The sequence below is a fragment of the Tasmannia lanceolata genome, unplaced genomic scaffold (assembly GCF_043159265.1).
Source record: "Tasmannia lanceolata isolate RefF3 unplaced genomic scaffold, GAP_Taslan_0.1 ptg000044l, whole genome shotgun sequence".
NCBI classification, from domain to species: domain Eukaryota; kingdom Viridiplantae; phylum Streptophyta; class Magnoliopsida; order Canellales; family Winteraceae; genus Tasmannia; species Tasmannia lanceolata.
Window position 1 is genome coordinate 4,190,033 of NW_027518721.1, and position 19,392 is coordinate 4,209,424.

The 19,392-nt window shown below is 38.9% G+C and overlaps 1 protein-coding gene across 2 annotated transcripts in view; it reads right to left on the reverse strand.

Moving 5' to 3' along the window:
• The window catches only part of LOC143863590 (protein VAC14 homolog), a 34,744-nt gene that overhangs the window by 10,549 nt on the left and 4,803 nt on the right, over nt 1-19,392 (reverse strand). The window contains exons 4-13 of one of the 2 annotated variants that reach the window (XM_077374303.1): nt 14,492-14,581; nt 14,259-14,378; nt 14,127-14,155; nt 13,879-14,021; nt 13,684-13,778; nt 13,333-13,419; nt 12,993-13,100; nt 12,664-12,755; nt 12,359-12,440; nt 6,981-7,046 (exon numbers count right to left, since the gene is read on the reverse strand). In XM_077374303.1, the coding sequence (XP_077230418.1) occupies nt 6,981-7,046; nt 12,359-12,440; nt 12,664-12,755; nt 12,993-13,100; nt 13,333-13,419; nt 13,684-13,778; nt 13,879-14,021; nt 14,127-14,155; nt 14,259-14,378; nt 14,492-14,581 (912 nt within the window). The remainder of the gene's footprint in view (nt 1-6,980; nt 7,047-12,358; nt 12,441-12,663; nt 12,756-12,992; nt 13,101-13,332; nt 13,420-13,683; nt 13,779-13,878; nt 14,022-14,126; nt 14,156-14,258; nt 14,379-14,491; nt 14,582-19,392) is intronic. The other variant, XM_077374304.1, reaches the window with a different exon arrangement.

Below are 19,392 nucleotides of genomic sequence, written 5' to 3' on the forward strand. Positions count from 1 at the left end.
ACTGTTAGAGTCCTCACTTGCGTCGTTCTTTCGTCTCTGCTGATGTTACCTTCTTAGTCAGAATCTTACTTTCTCACTCCTCCTGTGGAACGCTCCACTGTTCTCGATTCAGCTATCCCTCTCCCTCGAGTCGTCCTTCCAAATCCTACTCCTCTTCCTCCTTTGCAGGTTGCTGAGCTAACCCCTGTGTCTGATCCTTGATCATCCTTACTGGCTCCTGCGGCTACCCGTCCTGTTACTCGCCAGATCCATCTGCGCCGTCCGAAGTCTGGAGCCCATCCTACTCTGCTTGCACCATTACTCTCTCAGTCGGAGATCCCGTCATCCTCCTCTCATGTACCTCTTCTTCCCTCTCCTGCTACTCCAGATTCTCCCATTGCTTCGCGTACTCGCTCTCACTGTACCGCTCATCCCATTTATTCTGTTATTTCCTATGATACTCTCACCCCTCTATTTCGAGGTTTTGTATCTTCTGTGTCTTCTGTTTCTTTGCCGCAGTCTTTGCCCGCTGATCTTGATCATCAGGATTGACGTGCCGCTATGGATCTTGAGATAGCGGCCCTTCAGGCCAATCATACATGGGATTTGGTTCCCCTTCCTCTTGGGGCTCGGCTAGTGGGTTGTCGCTGGGTTTATGCCGTGAAACACTTACCTGATAGCACTGTAGAGCGCCTTAAGGCACGGCTCGTTGCCAAAGGTTATACACAGAGTTTTGGCGTTGATTATAACGAGACCTTCTCTTCTGTTGCCAAGATACCTTCTGTTCGGGTTCTTATCTCAGTTGTCGTGAACCGCGGGTGGCATCTGCATCAGTTAGATGTCAAGAATGCCTTTCTAAATGGTGAGCTTACTGAGGAAGTGTATATGGAGCAACCTCCTGGGTATGTTGCTCAGGGGGAGATGTCGTCCTCAGTATGTCGGTTGAAGAGATCTATATATGGCCTCAAGCAGTCCCCTAGAGCTTGGTTTGGCCGATTTAGTAATGTTATCATGCGCTTTGGCATGAAACAATGTGTTGTGGATCACTCCGTCTTCAGTTACCACTCTGCTGCAGGTTGTGTGCTATTGATAGTATATGTTGATGACATTATTCTTACAGGCAGTGATTCGGTGGGGATACAAAAGATGAAGACCTTCTTGCAGAAAGAATTTTCAAACAAAGACCTAGGTCGTCTTAGGTATTTTCTTGATATTGAGGTTGCCTACTCTACTAGATGCATCTCCCTCTCCCAGAGGAAATATGTGCTGGACCTTCTTGAGGAGACAGGCCATCTCGGAGTGAAACCTGCTTCCTTTCCCATGAACCCAAATGGGAAACTTCTTCCAGAAGAAGGAGATTTATTAGAAGACCCTGGTAGATACATGAGGCTAGTTGGCAAGCTCATATATCCTATAGTCACTCGTCCAGATATATCATTTGTTGTTGGTGTTGTCAGCCAACATATGAGCTCTCCTCGTACTTCACACTGGGCAACAGTGATTCAGATTCTTCGCTACTTGAAAGGAGCGCCAGGTAAATGCCTCCTATTGAAGAAGCAAAGGCATACCAGGGTGGAAGGTTTCTGTGATGCAAACTACAGGATCTTCAGTGGACAGGCGATCCACCACTGGACATTGTACCTTTGTGGGAGGCAATTTAGTGTCATGGATGAGTAAGAAACAAGACATCGTTTCCAACTCCAGTACCGAATCAAAATACAGAGCCATGTCACATACTAGTGGAGAGCTTCTTTGGTTGCGTTCTCTCCTATCAGAGATTGGTTTACCTTCATCCTCTCCAGCTCAACTTTATTGTGATAATAAAGCTGCAATTTATATAGCCACCAATCCTGTCTTTCATGAGAGAACCAAGCACATAGAGGTTGAATGTCATTTCATTCGCAAGAGAATACATAGAGGCGAGATTCATGTTTCCTTCACTCAATCTCTGGACCAGCTTGCAAATGTTTTCACTAAGCCCTTAGTAATGCTAAATTGAATGACAATTGTAACAAGCTTGGAATGTATAATATATACATTCCAGCTTGAGGGGGAGTATTAGAAGTTGGTGTATTAGCCTTAAGGGCATAGTAGTCATTTTGTATGTTTCTCATCTATAAATACAATAGTGAGGGGGAGCTCCCACTCACAACTTCTTCTTCCATCTTCTTTCCACACTGCAACACTCTTAAACTCATCAGAGGGTCTCTCTTATAGATTCATGATGCTCTCAGAAATTCCAATGCTTAACTTCATAGTAAGGTCAGCCCTCGAAGACGAGGTTAGTAATTAGATCAAGACAAATAAGCCACTTTGGACAATCATGGCTCTATTCAACTACAGAAAATTTAAAAAAAAATGGATGTGAACAAGTTAAATTAAATAATGATGATTACCATTATAAATGCTTCATAGAGACCTAAGATCCGGTGGTAACAGCATGCATATGAACTTTGCACTTTTCATCTCCCAGCACAGCAGAATTCATTTAAATAATGAAAAAACATACACCATCAAGAATGTGTTTGAGAGTGAAAACCACTCTCACACGCACTTCCTTTCATTTGGAAGAAAAAACTATGAGAACCTATGGTCTATAAACTCTCTAAAACATCACTACACTCCGGTGTCGGTTATCTAATTATAACATTTCTTGTTAACATTTTTATAATTCTTCAAAATATTAGTTTTTCCTAATTCACCTCTTTTTTCATGACTTATTTAGATTCATAAGGAAAATTGTAAATGCTTACGGTGAAACTGACTCACTACACTCCGGTGTCGGTTATATAATTATAACATTTCTTGTTAACATTTTTATAATCCTTCAAAATATTAGTTTTTCCTAATTCACCTCTTTTTTCATGACTTATTTAGATTCATAGGGAAAATTGTAAATGCTTACGGTGAAACTGACACATACTGGTTTTAGCCCCAATTGAATAGACCACTTGGTTTGGACCAGTGACTCGTTTGGATCATTCAACGTCAAATCCTTTTACGGCAACCTTGTTCTGAGATCTCCTATCTTGCCTGTGCATAGAGTGTGCGGCATTCCTGCTCTACCTCAAGTTTGTGCTTTTGGTTGGACTGCATTTCAGGATAAGATCTTAACGATCAACCATTTGAGAAACCATAAAGTTCTCATTGTGTCCTTTGCATCGAAACGGAGTTGGTAGATCATTTGTTCCTCCATTGAAACGTCACTGGAGATATTTGTCACATCGTGGAGAGATTTAGGATGATTTGTGTTTTTCCATCTCGGATCTCCTAGCTATTTGTTTGTCGGTTCTTTTGTGCTTTGGACCAGGAGAGGAAAATTTCTATGGAACTTGGGATTACTAGCTACACTGTGGGCACTATGGATGTAATGACCCGGTCCCACCAAGGGCCTAAAAAGATACAATTCCTAATTAAATCTAGGCCGTAGATCTTTCGATCAAAGATTAACAACTAGATCTGCCATTTTGAATTTCCTGACCATAGGATATGTAAATTAGATATTGAATCGATCCCCAATCTGTAAGATTCTTGTGTATTTCCTATCCCGCATTAGATTAAACAATCTTAAAAGTCGACGGTCATAGTGTATTTTCGTCACTTTAAGTATAACCTATTTTTGGGGCACCAAATCTTATCCGTTCGACATGATTTTGGTCTCAGGAGTTGGGTATTTCGAATACCTATCCAACGGACCCAAGATTTAGCGATTCGAATGTGATTTGAGCAAGTTATGACCTTTTTCTATTAGGCTTAGGCATAGTTACGCGTTTTGTCTTATAAGGCAACTTTTAGGTTGTTTTATTTAAAAAAATAAAATGCAAAAGTAACCTAATATAACCTAAATACTAATAATATATTAGAATAAACTAGGAAACCCAATATTGATCTTTTCACCCTTCTTAAATTAGTATTGGATTATAATTAAGAATCTAATAATTAGAATCCTTCTTGAAATAAAACTCTAGGCTAAGTTTATAAATAAACCCATCTAGGGTTATTTTTAATCACCTAAAAATTTAAGGAAAAGGAAAGAAAGAGGGGAGAAGAAAGGAGAAAAGAAGAAGAAAAGCTACGATTGGTTTTTCGTCTTCGAGTAAGTGCCCGAAAACTTATTTTTTGTACCTTTTGGTGTAAAATTGATGTGTTTTTTACTTTATGGTGTAAAATTGATGTGTTTTTTGTTGTTCAAATTAGGATTTTAAATGTATTTCACATGGATCTTGATTTCTTTTGAATCAAGAAATGAGTTTTTTATTTTCTTTTTAGGGTTTTTACTGTAGAATTCCTAATTTTCTTATGTGAAACTATTTCTAAATCTATTTTAAAGTGTTGGAGGGTTTGTTTATATATGTTTTAACCTACACGTGTGATTTAAAGAAAGTTTTATCACCTCTCTTTACATGCTGATTTTACAGAGTTTTGTGCCATAAAAATTGCTGAATTTTACAGTTTTATGTCCCTAATTAGTTGTTGATTTTGGTACTTTTATACCCTAATTAGTTGCTGATTTTTACTGTTTTATATCCCTAAGTTGGTGCTGATTTTGAGTATTTAAGCGCATAAATAGGTGTTGATTTTTCAGTATTTGGGGCATAATAAGTGCAGATTTCCATGGCTTTTAATGCATGATTAAGTGCTGATTTTCGTAGCTTTATTTCGTGATTAGTCACAGATTTTTATAGTTATTAGGGCTGATTTAGTTGCAGATTTTCAGATTATTTTGATAAAAATATATATATTTTAGGGAATGGAAAATATGATTTTTGGGACCATAGAGAGTAGTTGAACAAATAAATAAAAATACAGATCATAGGACAATAATAGGCATATGTTAAAGAACTTTAACATAAGACCGAAATAAGAAATTGACACTGAGCAAATTATTAAATTTGGACCTCAGGATCCTCTTCAGATCAGTGTGTCAGGACTCTGTGTGATCACCTAGACTTCTATCAAGGCAAGTAATGATTGACTTTTATAATATTAGTCACAATTATGATTTCTGTGATTATATTTCTGTTTCCTATGATTATTCGCATTCTTTTTGCACCTATGTCATTGAATTAATTGATTATCCCCGTAGAAATTCCTGTGGTAGGACTTCAATATCCACGGTGCTTTTGTTTACGCCTCGTACTATAGTATACTATAGTACGGGAAGGCCATAGAGCTACATGCCACTTACCGACGGATTTGTGATGATTTCCATCTTGTATATACTTATGAGGAGATAGATATGACCCATATACCTCGTCAAGATGACACGATACTTCTCGTAGTTTACCTACCTCTATATGTACTCTGTACGATTGACTCTCTCTTATATGATTCCATGATTTGCCATCTTTAGTATATTCCCTTGACATTCTCACATGCGTATTGATATTCTTTATCTTTAGCAATAAATCTTATAATTCATATTGCTTTTCCTTTTCACATGTGAATGCCATGAGAAACATCTTTATAACGCAGATTTTTATTCTTGTCACTTTTATTATCCAAGCCAGTCACATGAGCTTGTTGCTTGACTTAGATTATTGTTCAGACTTTGTAGGTGAGGAAAGTGATGCAGCCTTTGCCGATGAACAAGTCTTGGTGGCACTTTGGATGGGAGAGATCACTCATAGGATTTCTCTTAGGGTTGAGATAAATCATGTAATAGACATTCTGTTAATGGAATAGAATTGTTTAGTTGTTGCTTCCCTCTTTTGGGGTAGCGACTCGGATTTTGGGATTTTGAAAAAAAAAATCATGTCTAAAAATTTGCCCCAAATTCGGGTCGTTACAATGGAAGGAGACAAAAGCACACACCTTCAATAATGTCGTCAAAAGCTTGCTTTCCCTGTATTAGAAGATTATCTCTGTTGTGATATTTTGAGCCAAGGCGTTGTCGTGTTTCAAGTCCATCTCTTCCATGGATCTCTGGAGGTGATGGAGAGAATTGCAGTAGTGCCGAGAGAAGGAGGACCCCCGCCCCACTGGCCCTGTTATGATGAAGCTCAATCTTGATGGCTCTGAGTCTTGGGAATCCAGGTCCGGCCGGTATAGGGGTCCTCATTAGAGACAAGTTTGGCAATACTAAGCGGTCCTTCTCTGTCCTCATTAGAAACAAGGACTCTAATGAAGCTGAGGTCAGAGCGGTGCTGCAAGGGATCAGGCTTGTAGAGTGGCTTGTAGAGTGGTGACTTGTTCCTGTTGATAGTGGAAGGGGGCTCCCTGAATGCCATTAGGTGGCTTCAGGAGAGAAGTCCCAATCCTTGGAGGTTCGCAAATTTTATAGAGATCCATGACAGGATTAATGGATCCTTGGTTCTTTTTGCTATGTCAGAAGGTCAGCTACCAACGACGCTAACCGTTTAGACGATCTTCGCATCTTTTTGTGGATCTTCGCATCTTCAAGGAATCCCTATTAGACGATCTAATTGTCGAACGTGATTCCAACATCGGGCTACAAGACATTACCCAGGCCCATGGATAGTAGCTATGTGGTTATTAGAATTATATGATATGTGCAAAAATTTTCCAACAATAGTCAGTGAAGGACTCTCCACACCTCCCTCAAAGACCTAGATACTGGTGCAGGGCACATTAGCACAATAGCACATAGGTGATGTACAAAGTTCAAACAAAGCATCAGACCAGATGGGGCAGTTTGCACAGGTGTGTCTGTGCCTGGATTTGCAAATGAACTTGCCCAAGTGGCAGTGCACTAGACTATCTAAAAATTTCAAGAAATAAAAGCTGCTCACATGAACAGTGGTAGGCCTCACAGACATTTAACTACTACTACTAGAAATTGCAAATGATAGAACAATGAAACAAGACAAATATATATTCTGAGCATTCTAGGTAATGCAACAACCAATTTTGTATCAATGAAGTCGATATCAAATATCATGCTCCCAAGTCCTAAGAAAATACAATAAATGAAAACTAACTGAGAAGGTTTTGTGGTGAACTACTATCTGAAAAGAAGAGAGCTTAGGAAAAGGAATTACATCATCAGAAGGATCAGATAGTGCCTTAAGAAGGGTGACAAAGATCTTATCCAGAAAAGATATGACCTGTTCCAAACACAAATATGAACGTTAAAACCTTCCTCTTGAAAAAGTAACACTTGAAGATACAGAAAGGAATAAATGCAACAATAAGATAAAGAACAGTTATGGATCACCATGAAAGACACTATTTAAAAACCAATGGCTATATATCCATCTGAAGTCGAGTGCTGACCGAAGGAGTCCATTTAGGAAATTTTTTAGCAACAATTTTGTGAAAAATGTACTTTTTCAGTGGAATAATATAGCTTATATCAACATAATTTGGCCCAAGTCAAACTTACTAATGAAATACAAATTCAAAATGGCAAAGCTCAACCAAGCAACATTTAGCCAAATACCTCCAGAGGTCCACCTCATGCAGCTTATAACATTTAAGAGATATATATGTAAGCCATTTGGCCAAGGAAATTAGGCAAACAATCATGTGTGCATACCCTGGCTGATATTCACAGCCTGTGCTCATACTCTACCTAGAGGGATTGCCTGACATGGGACCCAACCTGAGTGCCCGACCAATTATATACAATTTATCGAAAATGTTTTGCTTGCTGCACGGAGGTGAATAGCAACAATAGTTGAATTACTAGACGTCGATGAGGCCTGAGTGGTGATGGGTTACCCTGTGGCAGATGTCAGAGGTTCGAGAACACTTATCTCAAGATCGTGACCTTAGAATAGCACCCAATTTTCTAATTCAGAAGAATTCTATCAATAGATCTTTGATAGAATCCAATCAAAACTACAGGTTTGTACACTCCTTTGCCCCAACACCTACTTTGTCAGGTTTGTACACTCCTTAATCAAGCAAACCTGATCCCTTTTCCTCATTGTATACTTTCCAGACCATCACTCATATGGCCGTCATGCATCAACTTGGTATCGGAGCTTGCATGTATAATGCCCTTTCCATACCCATCCTGCATTAACAAGTTTTTTCAACCGGCCAAATTCAAGTTGTTTATGTCTAGAATTGGAAGGGGATATGAATTGACTGAGCTTTGTTCATTTGGAGCTCAATTATTGTAACAATGGATACAAAAAGATTTATAGTTGATTTCAAATGTTCCCATACTCAAAAAATGAGAACATTTTCCTAGAACACAATCATGTTTGGGCATAAATAAGGGTTGAACTTATAGCTCAAATGGTTAAGACTTCGGTTTTCAAGCTTGAGGTGAGGGGTTCAATCCTAGCTTATCTCAACTCAACTCAACTCAACTAAGCCTTTGTCCCAAACTAGTTGGGGTCAGCTAATGAATCCTTTAGAAAAATTTCATGAAGATGGTGAAAGGATCTACCCGGCTCAAATTGACCACGTCTAATCCTGACACTAGTTGGGTTCGTCTACATGGATCAATTTTTCTTCCATTCTATCCTCTCCAAGGTCATGTTCTCTATTATATTTCTAGCACTTAAGTCTTTCCTCACTGTTCTTACCCAAGTTGTTTTTGGTCTACCCCTACCTCTTTTTACTCCATCAACCTGGCACGAGTCACTTCTTCTCATTGGAGCATCCAAAGGCCTACGTTGGATATGCCCAAACCATCTTAAGCGGTGCTCTCTCATCTTCTTCTCACTTGGTGCCACCCCCACCTTTTTACGGATGTCTTCATTTTTAATTCAATCTAACCTTGTGTGACCGCACATCCATCTAAGCATTCGCATCTTCACTACACTCATCTTATGCACATGCTGCTTCTTGGTGGCCCAACATTCTGAGCCGTACAGCATGGCTGGCCTCACAACTGCCTTATAAAAACGTTCCCTTCAGCTTGGTAGGTATTTTACGATCGCACAGAACTCCTGAAGCATGCTTCCATTGTTAGAAAGGTTGAAAAACTCCGAGCAAAATCGCTACACGTAGCGGAAGAATAAACCGTGTAGAACAAAAAGTTTGCTCTAACCCAGGATTCCTAGGGACTAAATGATTTAATAAATACAAATATAAATACCTTTAAGTTGCTGTAGAGAAGAACTCGTCCGCTTAATCTACTCCTCGAAAATTCGCCGACGATCTAATCGACGCGAAACCGCAAGTTGAATCAATGGATTCCTTTTGTTGCACAAAGGATCTTGTAAACAACTATTTGTTTACCTTATAATATGATCTTAATCAGATTATAATATGGGAATTATTGTTTAGAACAATGAAGATTAGTTGGATGAATGCCTTTGAGTTCAAAAACCCAAAACTAGTTGATGAATAGAGAGAGAGAACAAAGGGGAGGAATTTTCTTGTGTGTCAATTTCAATTTCCAGCACATGGATTATGAAAGAGCTGTAGAAAACTCTATTCATTTGTCTTGTATTTATAGAGATTTGAATTGCCTTTGATACAATCCAAAGTTTCTAGAGAATTCTTAAAAAAATAAGGAAACTAGTCAAAATTAGAGCTTCCAATTTGGAAACAAGCTAGTTTGTTTTTTTTCAAAATAGAAACCAAACAATGTGGGGAATGTTTTTAGAAATTCTTGGACGTTTAGAAAACTCTAAATTGGGTGTTTTTCCAAGTAGGAAACGTGGGTTTCTTTATTGGATAAAAACAATCCCTAAAATATCTCCTACACTCTTCTTTTTCTACTTTCCCACTATGATGCTGTAGGACAAATTTCGACTTCATTTTTGGACAAGTAAATGGCCGAATTAGAAAAAAGCCATAAACTACAAAGTTGTAGATCTTTCAAAGTTCTTCGAAACGAGTACCTAAACATTAATTTTGGCCAAGAGGTGAGTAAGTTATGACTGTTTAGTAAAACGAGTCTATAAGCTAAACTTACAATTGTTTATTTAATTTTTAATTAAATAAACATGTTTCCTCACATCCAATGGGATAAAAGCTCCATCCATATTTTCTATAATTCCCAAAATACCTTTGTGGTTAAATACTTAACCATTTTGGTATTCCCAATGTATCCCATAGTGCAAATACACTATAAACATTGTGTATATCCTTTCAATGCATACAATGCCACAAAACTAGTTTGTGTAAGCAACCAAATAAATGTGGGACCTCTATCAAATAGATTATAATAGGTCAATCGAGTAGTGAGTGGGATCATAGCAGGGATTTAACGGTAGATCCTGCAGAACCCACAAGTGGGCCCCACTGCGATTATTGCTCCGTAGCTAATGCTACAATCGCATTGAGTCATTGGCCTCCATCGAGACATAACCCTAAAGATAACGGTCAAATCAGCATACCCTTAATCACATCAAATGTGCAAGTCCTTTCTCCAAGTCCGCATCTACCGAGTTGAGTCCTACGGGGGCTAGACATCAACTACCCTCTGGGCTCACTCATGGTATACCTTTTAGTCAAGCAGTGTTGGCCCGCAAATGCATTTGCTAAAACCATTTCAAAACTTATTTTGTGAAATCCTTTTGATAAACACTTTATCAAATCCACCTGGCCAAGTATTTTCTAAGCCTACTGCTCTGACCAAAACCGTAGATATTATCCTATTAAAATAGGTGGAGAATTCCATGTCGGGTATCACTATTGACCTCAAAGGTTTGTCCAACACTCAAGTACTACCCTCTGGTGACTCCAAGAAAATCACGGTTAGAGAGACAAAAAATGAGAGACTCGCCAACAGGCCAATATGACCCCTCAGGTCAAAGGACATGTAAATGGTCATGTCTGGTAGAATAGCTCAACTATCTCCTGTCCACAAGCTATTCTAATGTGATCCTGTTCAGTACGCAATCTCATTGTTGTACCCATTCTATCTTGCTTAGGGTCCACTACCTGAGTGATTGAGATAAGTCACTCCTCATCTCGTGCATGTTGGAAAGATAGATGCTAGTTGTATACAGGAGGAGGTGTCCAACCTCAACACCAACTAGGAACTACTAAGGTCTGCAAAGAACCGGAATCCCATATTTCCTTGCTCCCTAGGATCTATGAATCCATGAGCATGAGTTCCTACTTTGCTACCTAAGGACAAATACGTGTCAGTGATAAGTAATATATCACACATATTTAACTTTTAGTACCCATAAATTGTCATGAAAAGAAACTTTTATTGATTAACATGCGAAATATACTAGGTTTTAGGGCACCAACTCTAACATCCACTTCAACCAACCTGCTCTTATTATGTGGTTAACATCCTCTTCAATCTCTCCTTCCTTATGTAGGATTGAACCAAGATAGTGAAAGATATCTCTCTTAGATACCTCCTGTCCAGTCATAGCTTATCGATAAAAAAAAAGTTTGGACATAAATAAGATTGTTCACAATTAAAGAAATATTGACAAATGGTGTCATGTTTGTGGTTTTAAATTTTCACCGAAACCAAGACAAAATGACCAAGATGTATCCATTTCCATCCCCACCGAAACACATGAAAACTAAGATGCATAATGAAAGCAAATCTGTAATTGTATTAGTGGTATGCTACATCAGTATGTGTTATATAATTATATTTATGTAAATTGCATGAGAAACTTGGAGTATAAATTGTGTATAAATATTTACATGAATTACTTGTGAAATGTAGTATGTATTGAGTTATCAGACATGTGCTGCATGTCACTAGGTGTCCAATTTTGTTAGACCACTATGGCTGGCTGTCTTGCTTATGTGATTGTCTCTTAGTGTGTATTTGTGCTCATTCTAGCATTTTTGGAAGTTTCCTCTTAAAATACTATCGTTTGCATACTTCCGTTATTTTAAGAAATTTCCAACCGAAACCGAAAAGCTTATGTTTCCATGGGGAGCAAAACCGAAATTTAAAACCTTCATCATGTTTCAATGACCTATCAGTATTTAAAACGGAACAGTTTTTCTACAAGTGAAAAGGAAATTCATGAATTAGCATAGTGACTTACAGATCAACAGACCAACCAAAGAAAAGGCATGTGTCCTAGAAAGGGAAAGATAGCGCACACAGACACATCTTCCCAGACCCCTCTTCTCCCAAATACCAACCTTATCAGCATCAACATTTTTCTTACCTACCAGAATATTTACTTCTGTTTCATTCTAAACTCTAAAATCCCAAATATGATATTAGCAGCAGAACAGCAGCAGTGCACACAATACTAAAGACTAATTCTGCAAACTAATAAGCAAGATCAATATGTATGCAACCAAGGATTGAAAATTCGGTTTCACTTTCGATTTCAGCCTTAGCCGAAAACGAAATTTTGGAGGCAATTTCGGTTTCGGTAGAAATTTCGGTTTCGGTTTTAAATTTTGGTCACAGCCAAAATCCAAAAATTCGATATTTCGGCCGAAATTTAAAACCATGTATGCAACTACATATGCCTGAATTAACATGATATAGAAAGAAAAAATAGTAAATGATTACCTCTGTACGATGTCTCGTCAAAAGTGTATCAATCCAATGCAATGCCTCAATTCGAGTAGCTTCCAACTCATTAGATAATTGTCTGATAGGAAAAAAAAAGTACTACACAATCACCATCTAATCATATCATACGTGTTGCTCATTCATCCGGGATCACAGCACCTAATTATAACATGAAACATAGGGACCTCTTATGTGCAGTTTCCTACTGTCGCTCTTTTAGAAGCACACAAGAGGTATAATAAATTCTAGGGACATCAGTAACCTTTAAACCTAGTAGTTTTCCCAGGTGAAAAAAACTACACCTCGTTGCAATAGAGAGGATGGCTTTCACATCAAATCCCTCAGCTGGATCAGCCCTAATTGCACGAAGCTCTTCATTGGTTTCACGAGCAACCTGCGAAAGAACAACAATACAGTTCACAGGATGATCAATAAATATTATATTCTTGCGCAATACTATGAGCAGTTGAGCACACATGAGCTCTGATCATGATTTGAGATAAACAATTAGAGAATCAATTTACCAACTCTCTTTTTTTATTTCCTTTTGGTTGATTGGTTGTGTTCATGTGTTGAGGTGGTGGTGGGGTGTGTGTGTGGGGGGGGGAGGGGGGGGGAGGGGGCAACTTACAACTCTTATTTTCTCCTCTTTGTCAGATATGCAAGGCAAAATGGCTCCCAAAATGTCAGCATAATAAGTAACAAGCTGGTCTCCACCAAGTTTTACAAATTCATTAATCTGCAAAATAAAGCAAATGTATTGTACTTGGTTACTTGAACTGAAATATAAGCTTCGATTGATATTTGTAATTTTCTAGAATAACTAGCAGTTTAACCTTAAAAAAAACTAGCAGTAGAACCAAGAAAACATCCACCCTATTCCAAGAGAAACGAAGACTGATAAGCTTGGAGAATGGATATGACAGAAATATCTTCATGGCTCCCACGTTACAATGAGCTTATCTACTTACCCAATTGATAGCTGTCAGCCGAGTAAATTCATTAGAAGAAGCTGCATTTTGTACCAATATTCCAGCCATGCGACCATAATCTATAGACTTCATAGAAGCACTGTTTGGGTCAGAATTTTAAAAGACACGCGAACCATTATGAACTTTTTAAATGTGTTATTTTGAAAATATTTTGTCAAAAAAATATTGATTAATACCTGAAATTTCTTTTGTACTCTAAAATAAAACCATCATGAAAACTCCAAAGGGAAAAAATGAGAATGCTTCATAACAATCTTCCAAGAGAAAAAAATGACCAACAATATTGTCAAAAGATTACAAAAGTTTGCAGCAGCTAGAGAAGAGTCTTACTGGAGAGCTCTTTATCTCTTGGAGAAATTCATAAAGTGCAGAATCAGCTTGTTGCCGTATTTCATGGCTGGAGTCACTTAACATGTTGAATAAACCTAAAAAAGTGAGGCCCTGTCAGCTAGAATGTATTTCCTGTAAAACAAAAGAAAACAAGTAGCTCGATGGAGGTTTTATTTGTAATCGGGGCATATTTACCATCAAGAAAATCTGGGAGAAAACCAAGCATATCAATGTCAGGAACGCTATCCAATACGGTAATCCATCCCACCAAAAATTGCCGGACAAAAGGATTTAGAACATTCATGCGCTCCCTTAGAAGAGGTATAAATTCTTCAATGCTGAAAAAACAAGTCATATCACTCGTATTTTCCAATTTTAGATATTGTATACTAAATTTAGACATCTATACTCAAAACAAGAGAGAATGAGGCAAGACAGCGGACCTGAATTGATCGCTATCAGTTGCAATATCCTGGTATTAAATTTAAACACAATTAATACTCGCAAGTATCCTTTCATAAGATGACTGGCACAACCCAGCATCAGTGAACAAGAAGGTCCAGGTAACTGCGAACCTTTAAAAGTTTGTCTAGAATATGAGCAGCATTCTGAACATTAGAAGCTGAGTCTGCTGAAAGCTTACAAAGAGCATCGAATATCTGGTTAAAGAATACAATCAAATCTCCTCTTACAACCTGCTCAACAGCTAGGGAAGGTGTTAGGCCCCATATCACACTGTAAAGACATCCTTAGTAATATCCAGGAAAAATAGAAGGGATATAAAAAAATCCAGTTGATCCACTCTTACCTTTGCTATGTTATATAGTGCTTCGCAAGCATGATAGCGAACCATGCTATCTTGGTCAGAAAATGAATTAAGCACGGGTGGAATGATTTGCTGAGAGGTTACATCCAAAAGAAATAAATTATTCAAGGAATGTCTAGGAAAAGAAAGGAAGAAAATAATCATGGATAGTACTGTGGTTTTATCTATGCATAAACAGTTTTAGAATGCCTTCTAATGCTATGGACAGTATAAAACCTAAATGCTCGGATCATGATTCACTAAATCAAATCAACTCACCCGCATATGCAATCCCATTTATTATTGATGCCATTAAGAATCATATAAGACTTTGACCAACCTATCTGAGATTAATATGCCAAAGCAAAGGAATGGCAGTTTTATAGTTTACGCCGCCACCTTTTTTCTTTTAAGAAAAATCAGACCACTTAATAATCAGTTCAATTATTGACGCACAACCAGAAGATTTCCAGCTCTAATCAATCACATGAAATAGTCTCGTGGAAAAGAAGAAAATGAGAGAAATAAAAAAGACATGCATGTTTAATAAGGAATGACTTACAGTGAGATGTTTAGACCTACAAGAGAGGGAGGATTGGGTCCACACTTAAGGAGTTCAATAGGGCATATAGTCTCAGGAAGGTCAATAGGGAATGGAAAGAGAAGTGATAGTAGGATTTATTTTCTAAAAGCCAGTCCACATGGGGGTGTATTGTGATGTGTGACTCTTGATCGGGAACAGGCATGAACCCTCTCTTTTGGACAAAATATGCTCCATAGATGTCTAGTTAACTAGGTGGCTCCTAATTTGCTTGAGCCTGCAGCCAGTCACAAGGCTAGAGTTGCCAAGTAGCTTTGCGTGGAGCAAGCTTCCCTCCCTCCCCCCGGTTTGATTGCATAGGGTATCCCCACCCCAATTTTTAGGGCGGGACTATTCCCTATGGATGCGCGCAATCACCGGTAAACCATGCGTATCGGGTAAGCCCGAGGGGATTCGAACTCTCGTCATTGGGGAGATAGCCATAGCTGAGGCCAGCACTCTCTCTCTCTCTCTCTCTCTCTCTCTCTCTCTCTCTCTCTCTCTCTCTCTCTCTCTCTCTCTCTGTAGATACCTCTTGCATCATGACGACCAAGGCACGGAGCCCGGCAGACCACGCAAGTACGTATCCAATCACCTCTATTGTTTGCAACCCTTCCGATAATCTTTCCACAAGAAATATTTTACACCAACCTTTACACTTAATCATTCCCAACCCTTACCACAGTTTTACCTACGAGAGCCCAAGATTTTCCATAACTCCCTTACCCCATTAATATTGTTTGGGGCATATTTAGGTATTTTCTTTATAGATCTGATCTTCTATGACAGGCTGTGAAATACGGGTGTGACAACCTAAGAGGAGGGGTGAATTGGTCAATTAAAAATTCTTGGCTTAATTAGGTGGATTAGTTAAATTAATTTTCTAATTAAGCAACAATGCTGTAACCCTTGTTCAAATCTTCAATATGATGGAAGCTAGGGTTTAGATTTTACTTTAGCATACATTCACTAACTCTTGTTAAGTTAAAACATAAACACAAATAGGGTTAGAGATTACCAATCACCAATGTGCAAGAGAAGAGGGAGAAGAGAAGCAACATCAAGGAACACACGATTTATAGTGGTTCGGCTCTATCACAAGACCTACTCCACTCTTCCAAGTTGACCTCCTTGGGATTTCCACTAAAATGTAAGATTCTTCAACGGGCGAATCTCAAAGCCGTACACCAACTTCTCCTTCAAAGGGATCACACCCTTTCTGCACGAAGCCTTGCGAGGGCACACTCCCTCTTACAATGATTTACCTTTCTTAGCGGGCTGAATCGGAGACCCTCAAATACAAATGAAGAATTAAAAGATAAGAACTCTCAATGCCTCTAGAATAAGCGGATTACAACTTTGAAAGCTCACAAACTCTCCAAGGAATGGATAAAAATGTAAAGCCTATGGAGATCCTCTTGAAAGAATGTAAAAATACAAGTTCAAAGAGGTTTAACCTTTCATAAAAAAGTTTAGGTTTAAGAAGATAGGATTTGATCATGCAAAAGATTCAAAAGATTATTTAGAAAGGTTTTGATAGTGTATATATAGCCCACAAGAAATTATGACCGTTTGAGGGTAAAACTGTAAAATACAGGGTTGAAAAAGTCAACCTGCGCAAGCCCCAATGGCTCTATTTCCAGGTCGCGGCGGTCACCCGCCCTTATCGGGCTCTCTTTTTGAATTTCAAATTGCATACCGGCGCGGTCGACCGATCCTATGGCGTTCGCCCGGCGAGGGCAATCTGTTTGAATAAAAATCGGCATAAAAACACTATCGCGGTCGACCGGACCCATCGCAGTCGACCGCCAAGCCTAACCTGGATGTTTTCTGGATTTTCAGAAAACGAATCCGCGGTCGCCCGGATCACCCCAGTCGACCGGCTCGATAAATTTCAAGATGCCCTGGAATTCCAGGTAGCATCCCGCGGTCGCCCGGAATAGCCCGGTCGACCGGCCCTGAGTAAAATTTCATTTTTAACTTTAAATCCAGGGGCTTTGGGCTTGGTCTTTGGGCTTAAGTCCTAGGTTTTCAAACACATTTTTGGGTGTGTGTATAGTACACTCATGTGGAGCCACATTGCTCCATATGTGTGGTATTTGGGTCTTATCTTATCCTTTAAATTTGAGATCATCTCTCATCTTATGAAAAGTTCCCTCGGCCTAAAGCCTTAGTGCCATATCCTTTTAGGTCTTATACTTATCTTGGATAGACTTACATGTTTCTATCTCTGCCAATGATAAGTATCATATTCTAAAGTCTTAAAAATCTCTAGAACCCTTCTTTATTGGACAATGCTTGAGATGATTTCCAAAGATATCAAAATTTAAGTATGAAAACCATTTTGAAAACCTTTTGAAAGTGCATTTAAACATAAAATCAAGAGGACTCCAAACTACATTCTAAAGTGTATACCATTGAGTCTTCTTGGAATGTCTTTGCTCTTTGCACTTCCTTGGATTTCTTTGGCTTGAGTGAACATCTTAAACGTTGTCTTCGCTCTTGTGACTTCCTCCAATCTTCACTGCATGTTGAGAGGTGTATGAGGAGTCACCAATGGCTTGTTCAACTCCAAGCTTCTTCTTGACCCTTGTTGGAAACTTGTAGGATCTTCATGTTGAGCTTCATGACTTGAACATCTTCAGATGAGGATGCCTCCAATGTAGGTGCAAGCTCTTGGTTCCTTACTTTCTTGATCCATAAGCTATGTGTTGAGAAGAGTTATGTAATGGCGATTATGACATGAAATTCCTGTATGTGACACAACACCTCAGGGCAACACATTAGTCCATAAAAGCTAAGCAATTTAGTTTGCTAGCATCAAAACAAGAAGGTAAGGTGAATGATTAACCCATGGAATCCCTTGGGCTTACCGGCTGCGTACATCTAGCCCTCCCCAGACCCCACAATGGCAGGAGCGTCATGCACTGGGCCGCCCTTTTATCTGATTTTCTAAGACAGATATCACTAAAATCTGATTTTGATTCATTGGATAGCCATTTTCTCTTTTGAACTACTGTATGGAACGGTTGGATGATTTAATTTCTATTTGATGAAAGACTTTTAAACCCTATCGGTACGTTCGAAAATGGTTTTGAGTTAATGAATGAGGTCGATTGCAGTTCGGCTTTGGTTACTAGGTAAACTGACAGTCCGTTGGGTATTGCTCTCGATCAACTGGATTAAGGAAGTCTTCAGAATGTCCCATCGGGTCCACTGCTAACCAAATGTCCTATGAGAAAAGGTTCTTTTGGCCTGCTTTGCAGGATATAAGGGTGTAGTGGTTGACCCTTGGACCACGAGAGTCAACTCTGTCTCATCCTCATCCTCCTAGTAAAGGCGATCTATGCCCTCCTCTTCGCCTATGATTGCTGGCACCTTTTTGGATGAAGCACGATTTATCTTACAAGGCATGGGACCTATAGATTCATTGTCTGATGTGCAGAAGCCTCCTTCCTACAACAGCATGTGCGCTTCTCCAGAAGGAGGCAGCTATGAATTTCCCTAAGAACCTTAGCTCTCTTTGATTAATATGTGTTTTTTTACTGAATTGGGAATGCATGTTGCTGCCTTTATTGAATTAGAACCCCAATTATGCTCCTACATTTTTAAAAAAGCACCTGCTAACCATAGGTTTGCACCAGCATACCAAGTTGAATATTATCAAGCTGTCTTTGATGACAAAGAAGATTCTTTAAACTCGACAAGGTCCAGTATTCTAAAGTGAGGGAGGAATGACATTGACACCACCCTAAACCACAATCAAGCAAGATCACTCTCGGGCGCTTCCGAAAGCTCTAGGACCAACTAGAGACGACACGACACCTTCCACATGGAGGATTTTATACAACAATACAAGAGAAAGGATAGGGAGAAAGTTGTAATTTGACAACTAGAAATTTTGAATCTTGGTCAAATTGCCAAAATGGGTGTATTTTTCACTTTAGGTTTCCATAGGGGGGGGGGTACTTTTCATGCCGACAACTTTTGAAGAGGGGTTTTGAGAATCTAATAATGTATATGTAAAAGGGAATGTTGCACGCTAAGGTTGTGCCACGTGTCACCCCCTCTGTATCTGCGTTTACTTTCAAAAGTAATAAATATGTAAAAGGGAACGTTGCATGTTGAGGTTGTGCCATGTGTCACCCCCCTCTATCTGTGTTTACTTTCAAAAGTCGGAATACCAAACGTCAAATTCGTTTTTATGTTAAGTTGGCATTTGACAAGCCACACGTAAAGTCGGCATTCGAAAAAGTCGCTTCCTATATATATTCTATCCCTATACGGATGGAAGTAGGCTTCCTAAAATCTCTCTCTCTCTCTC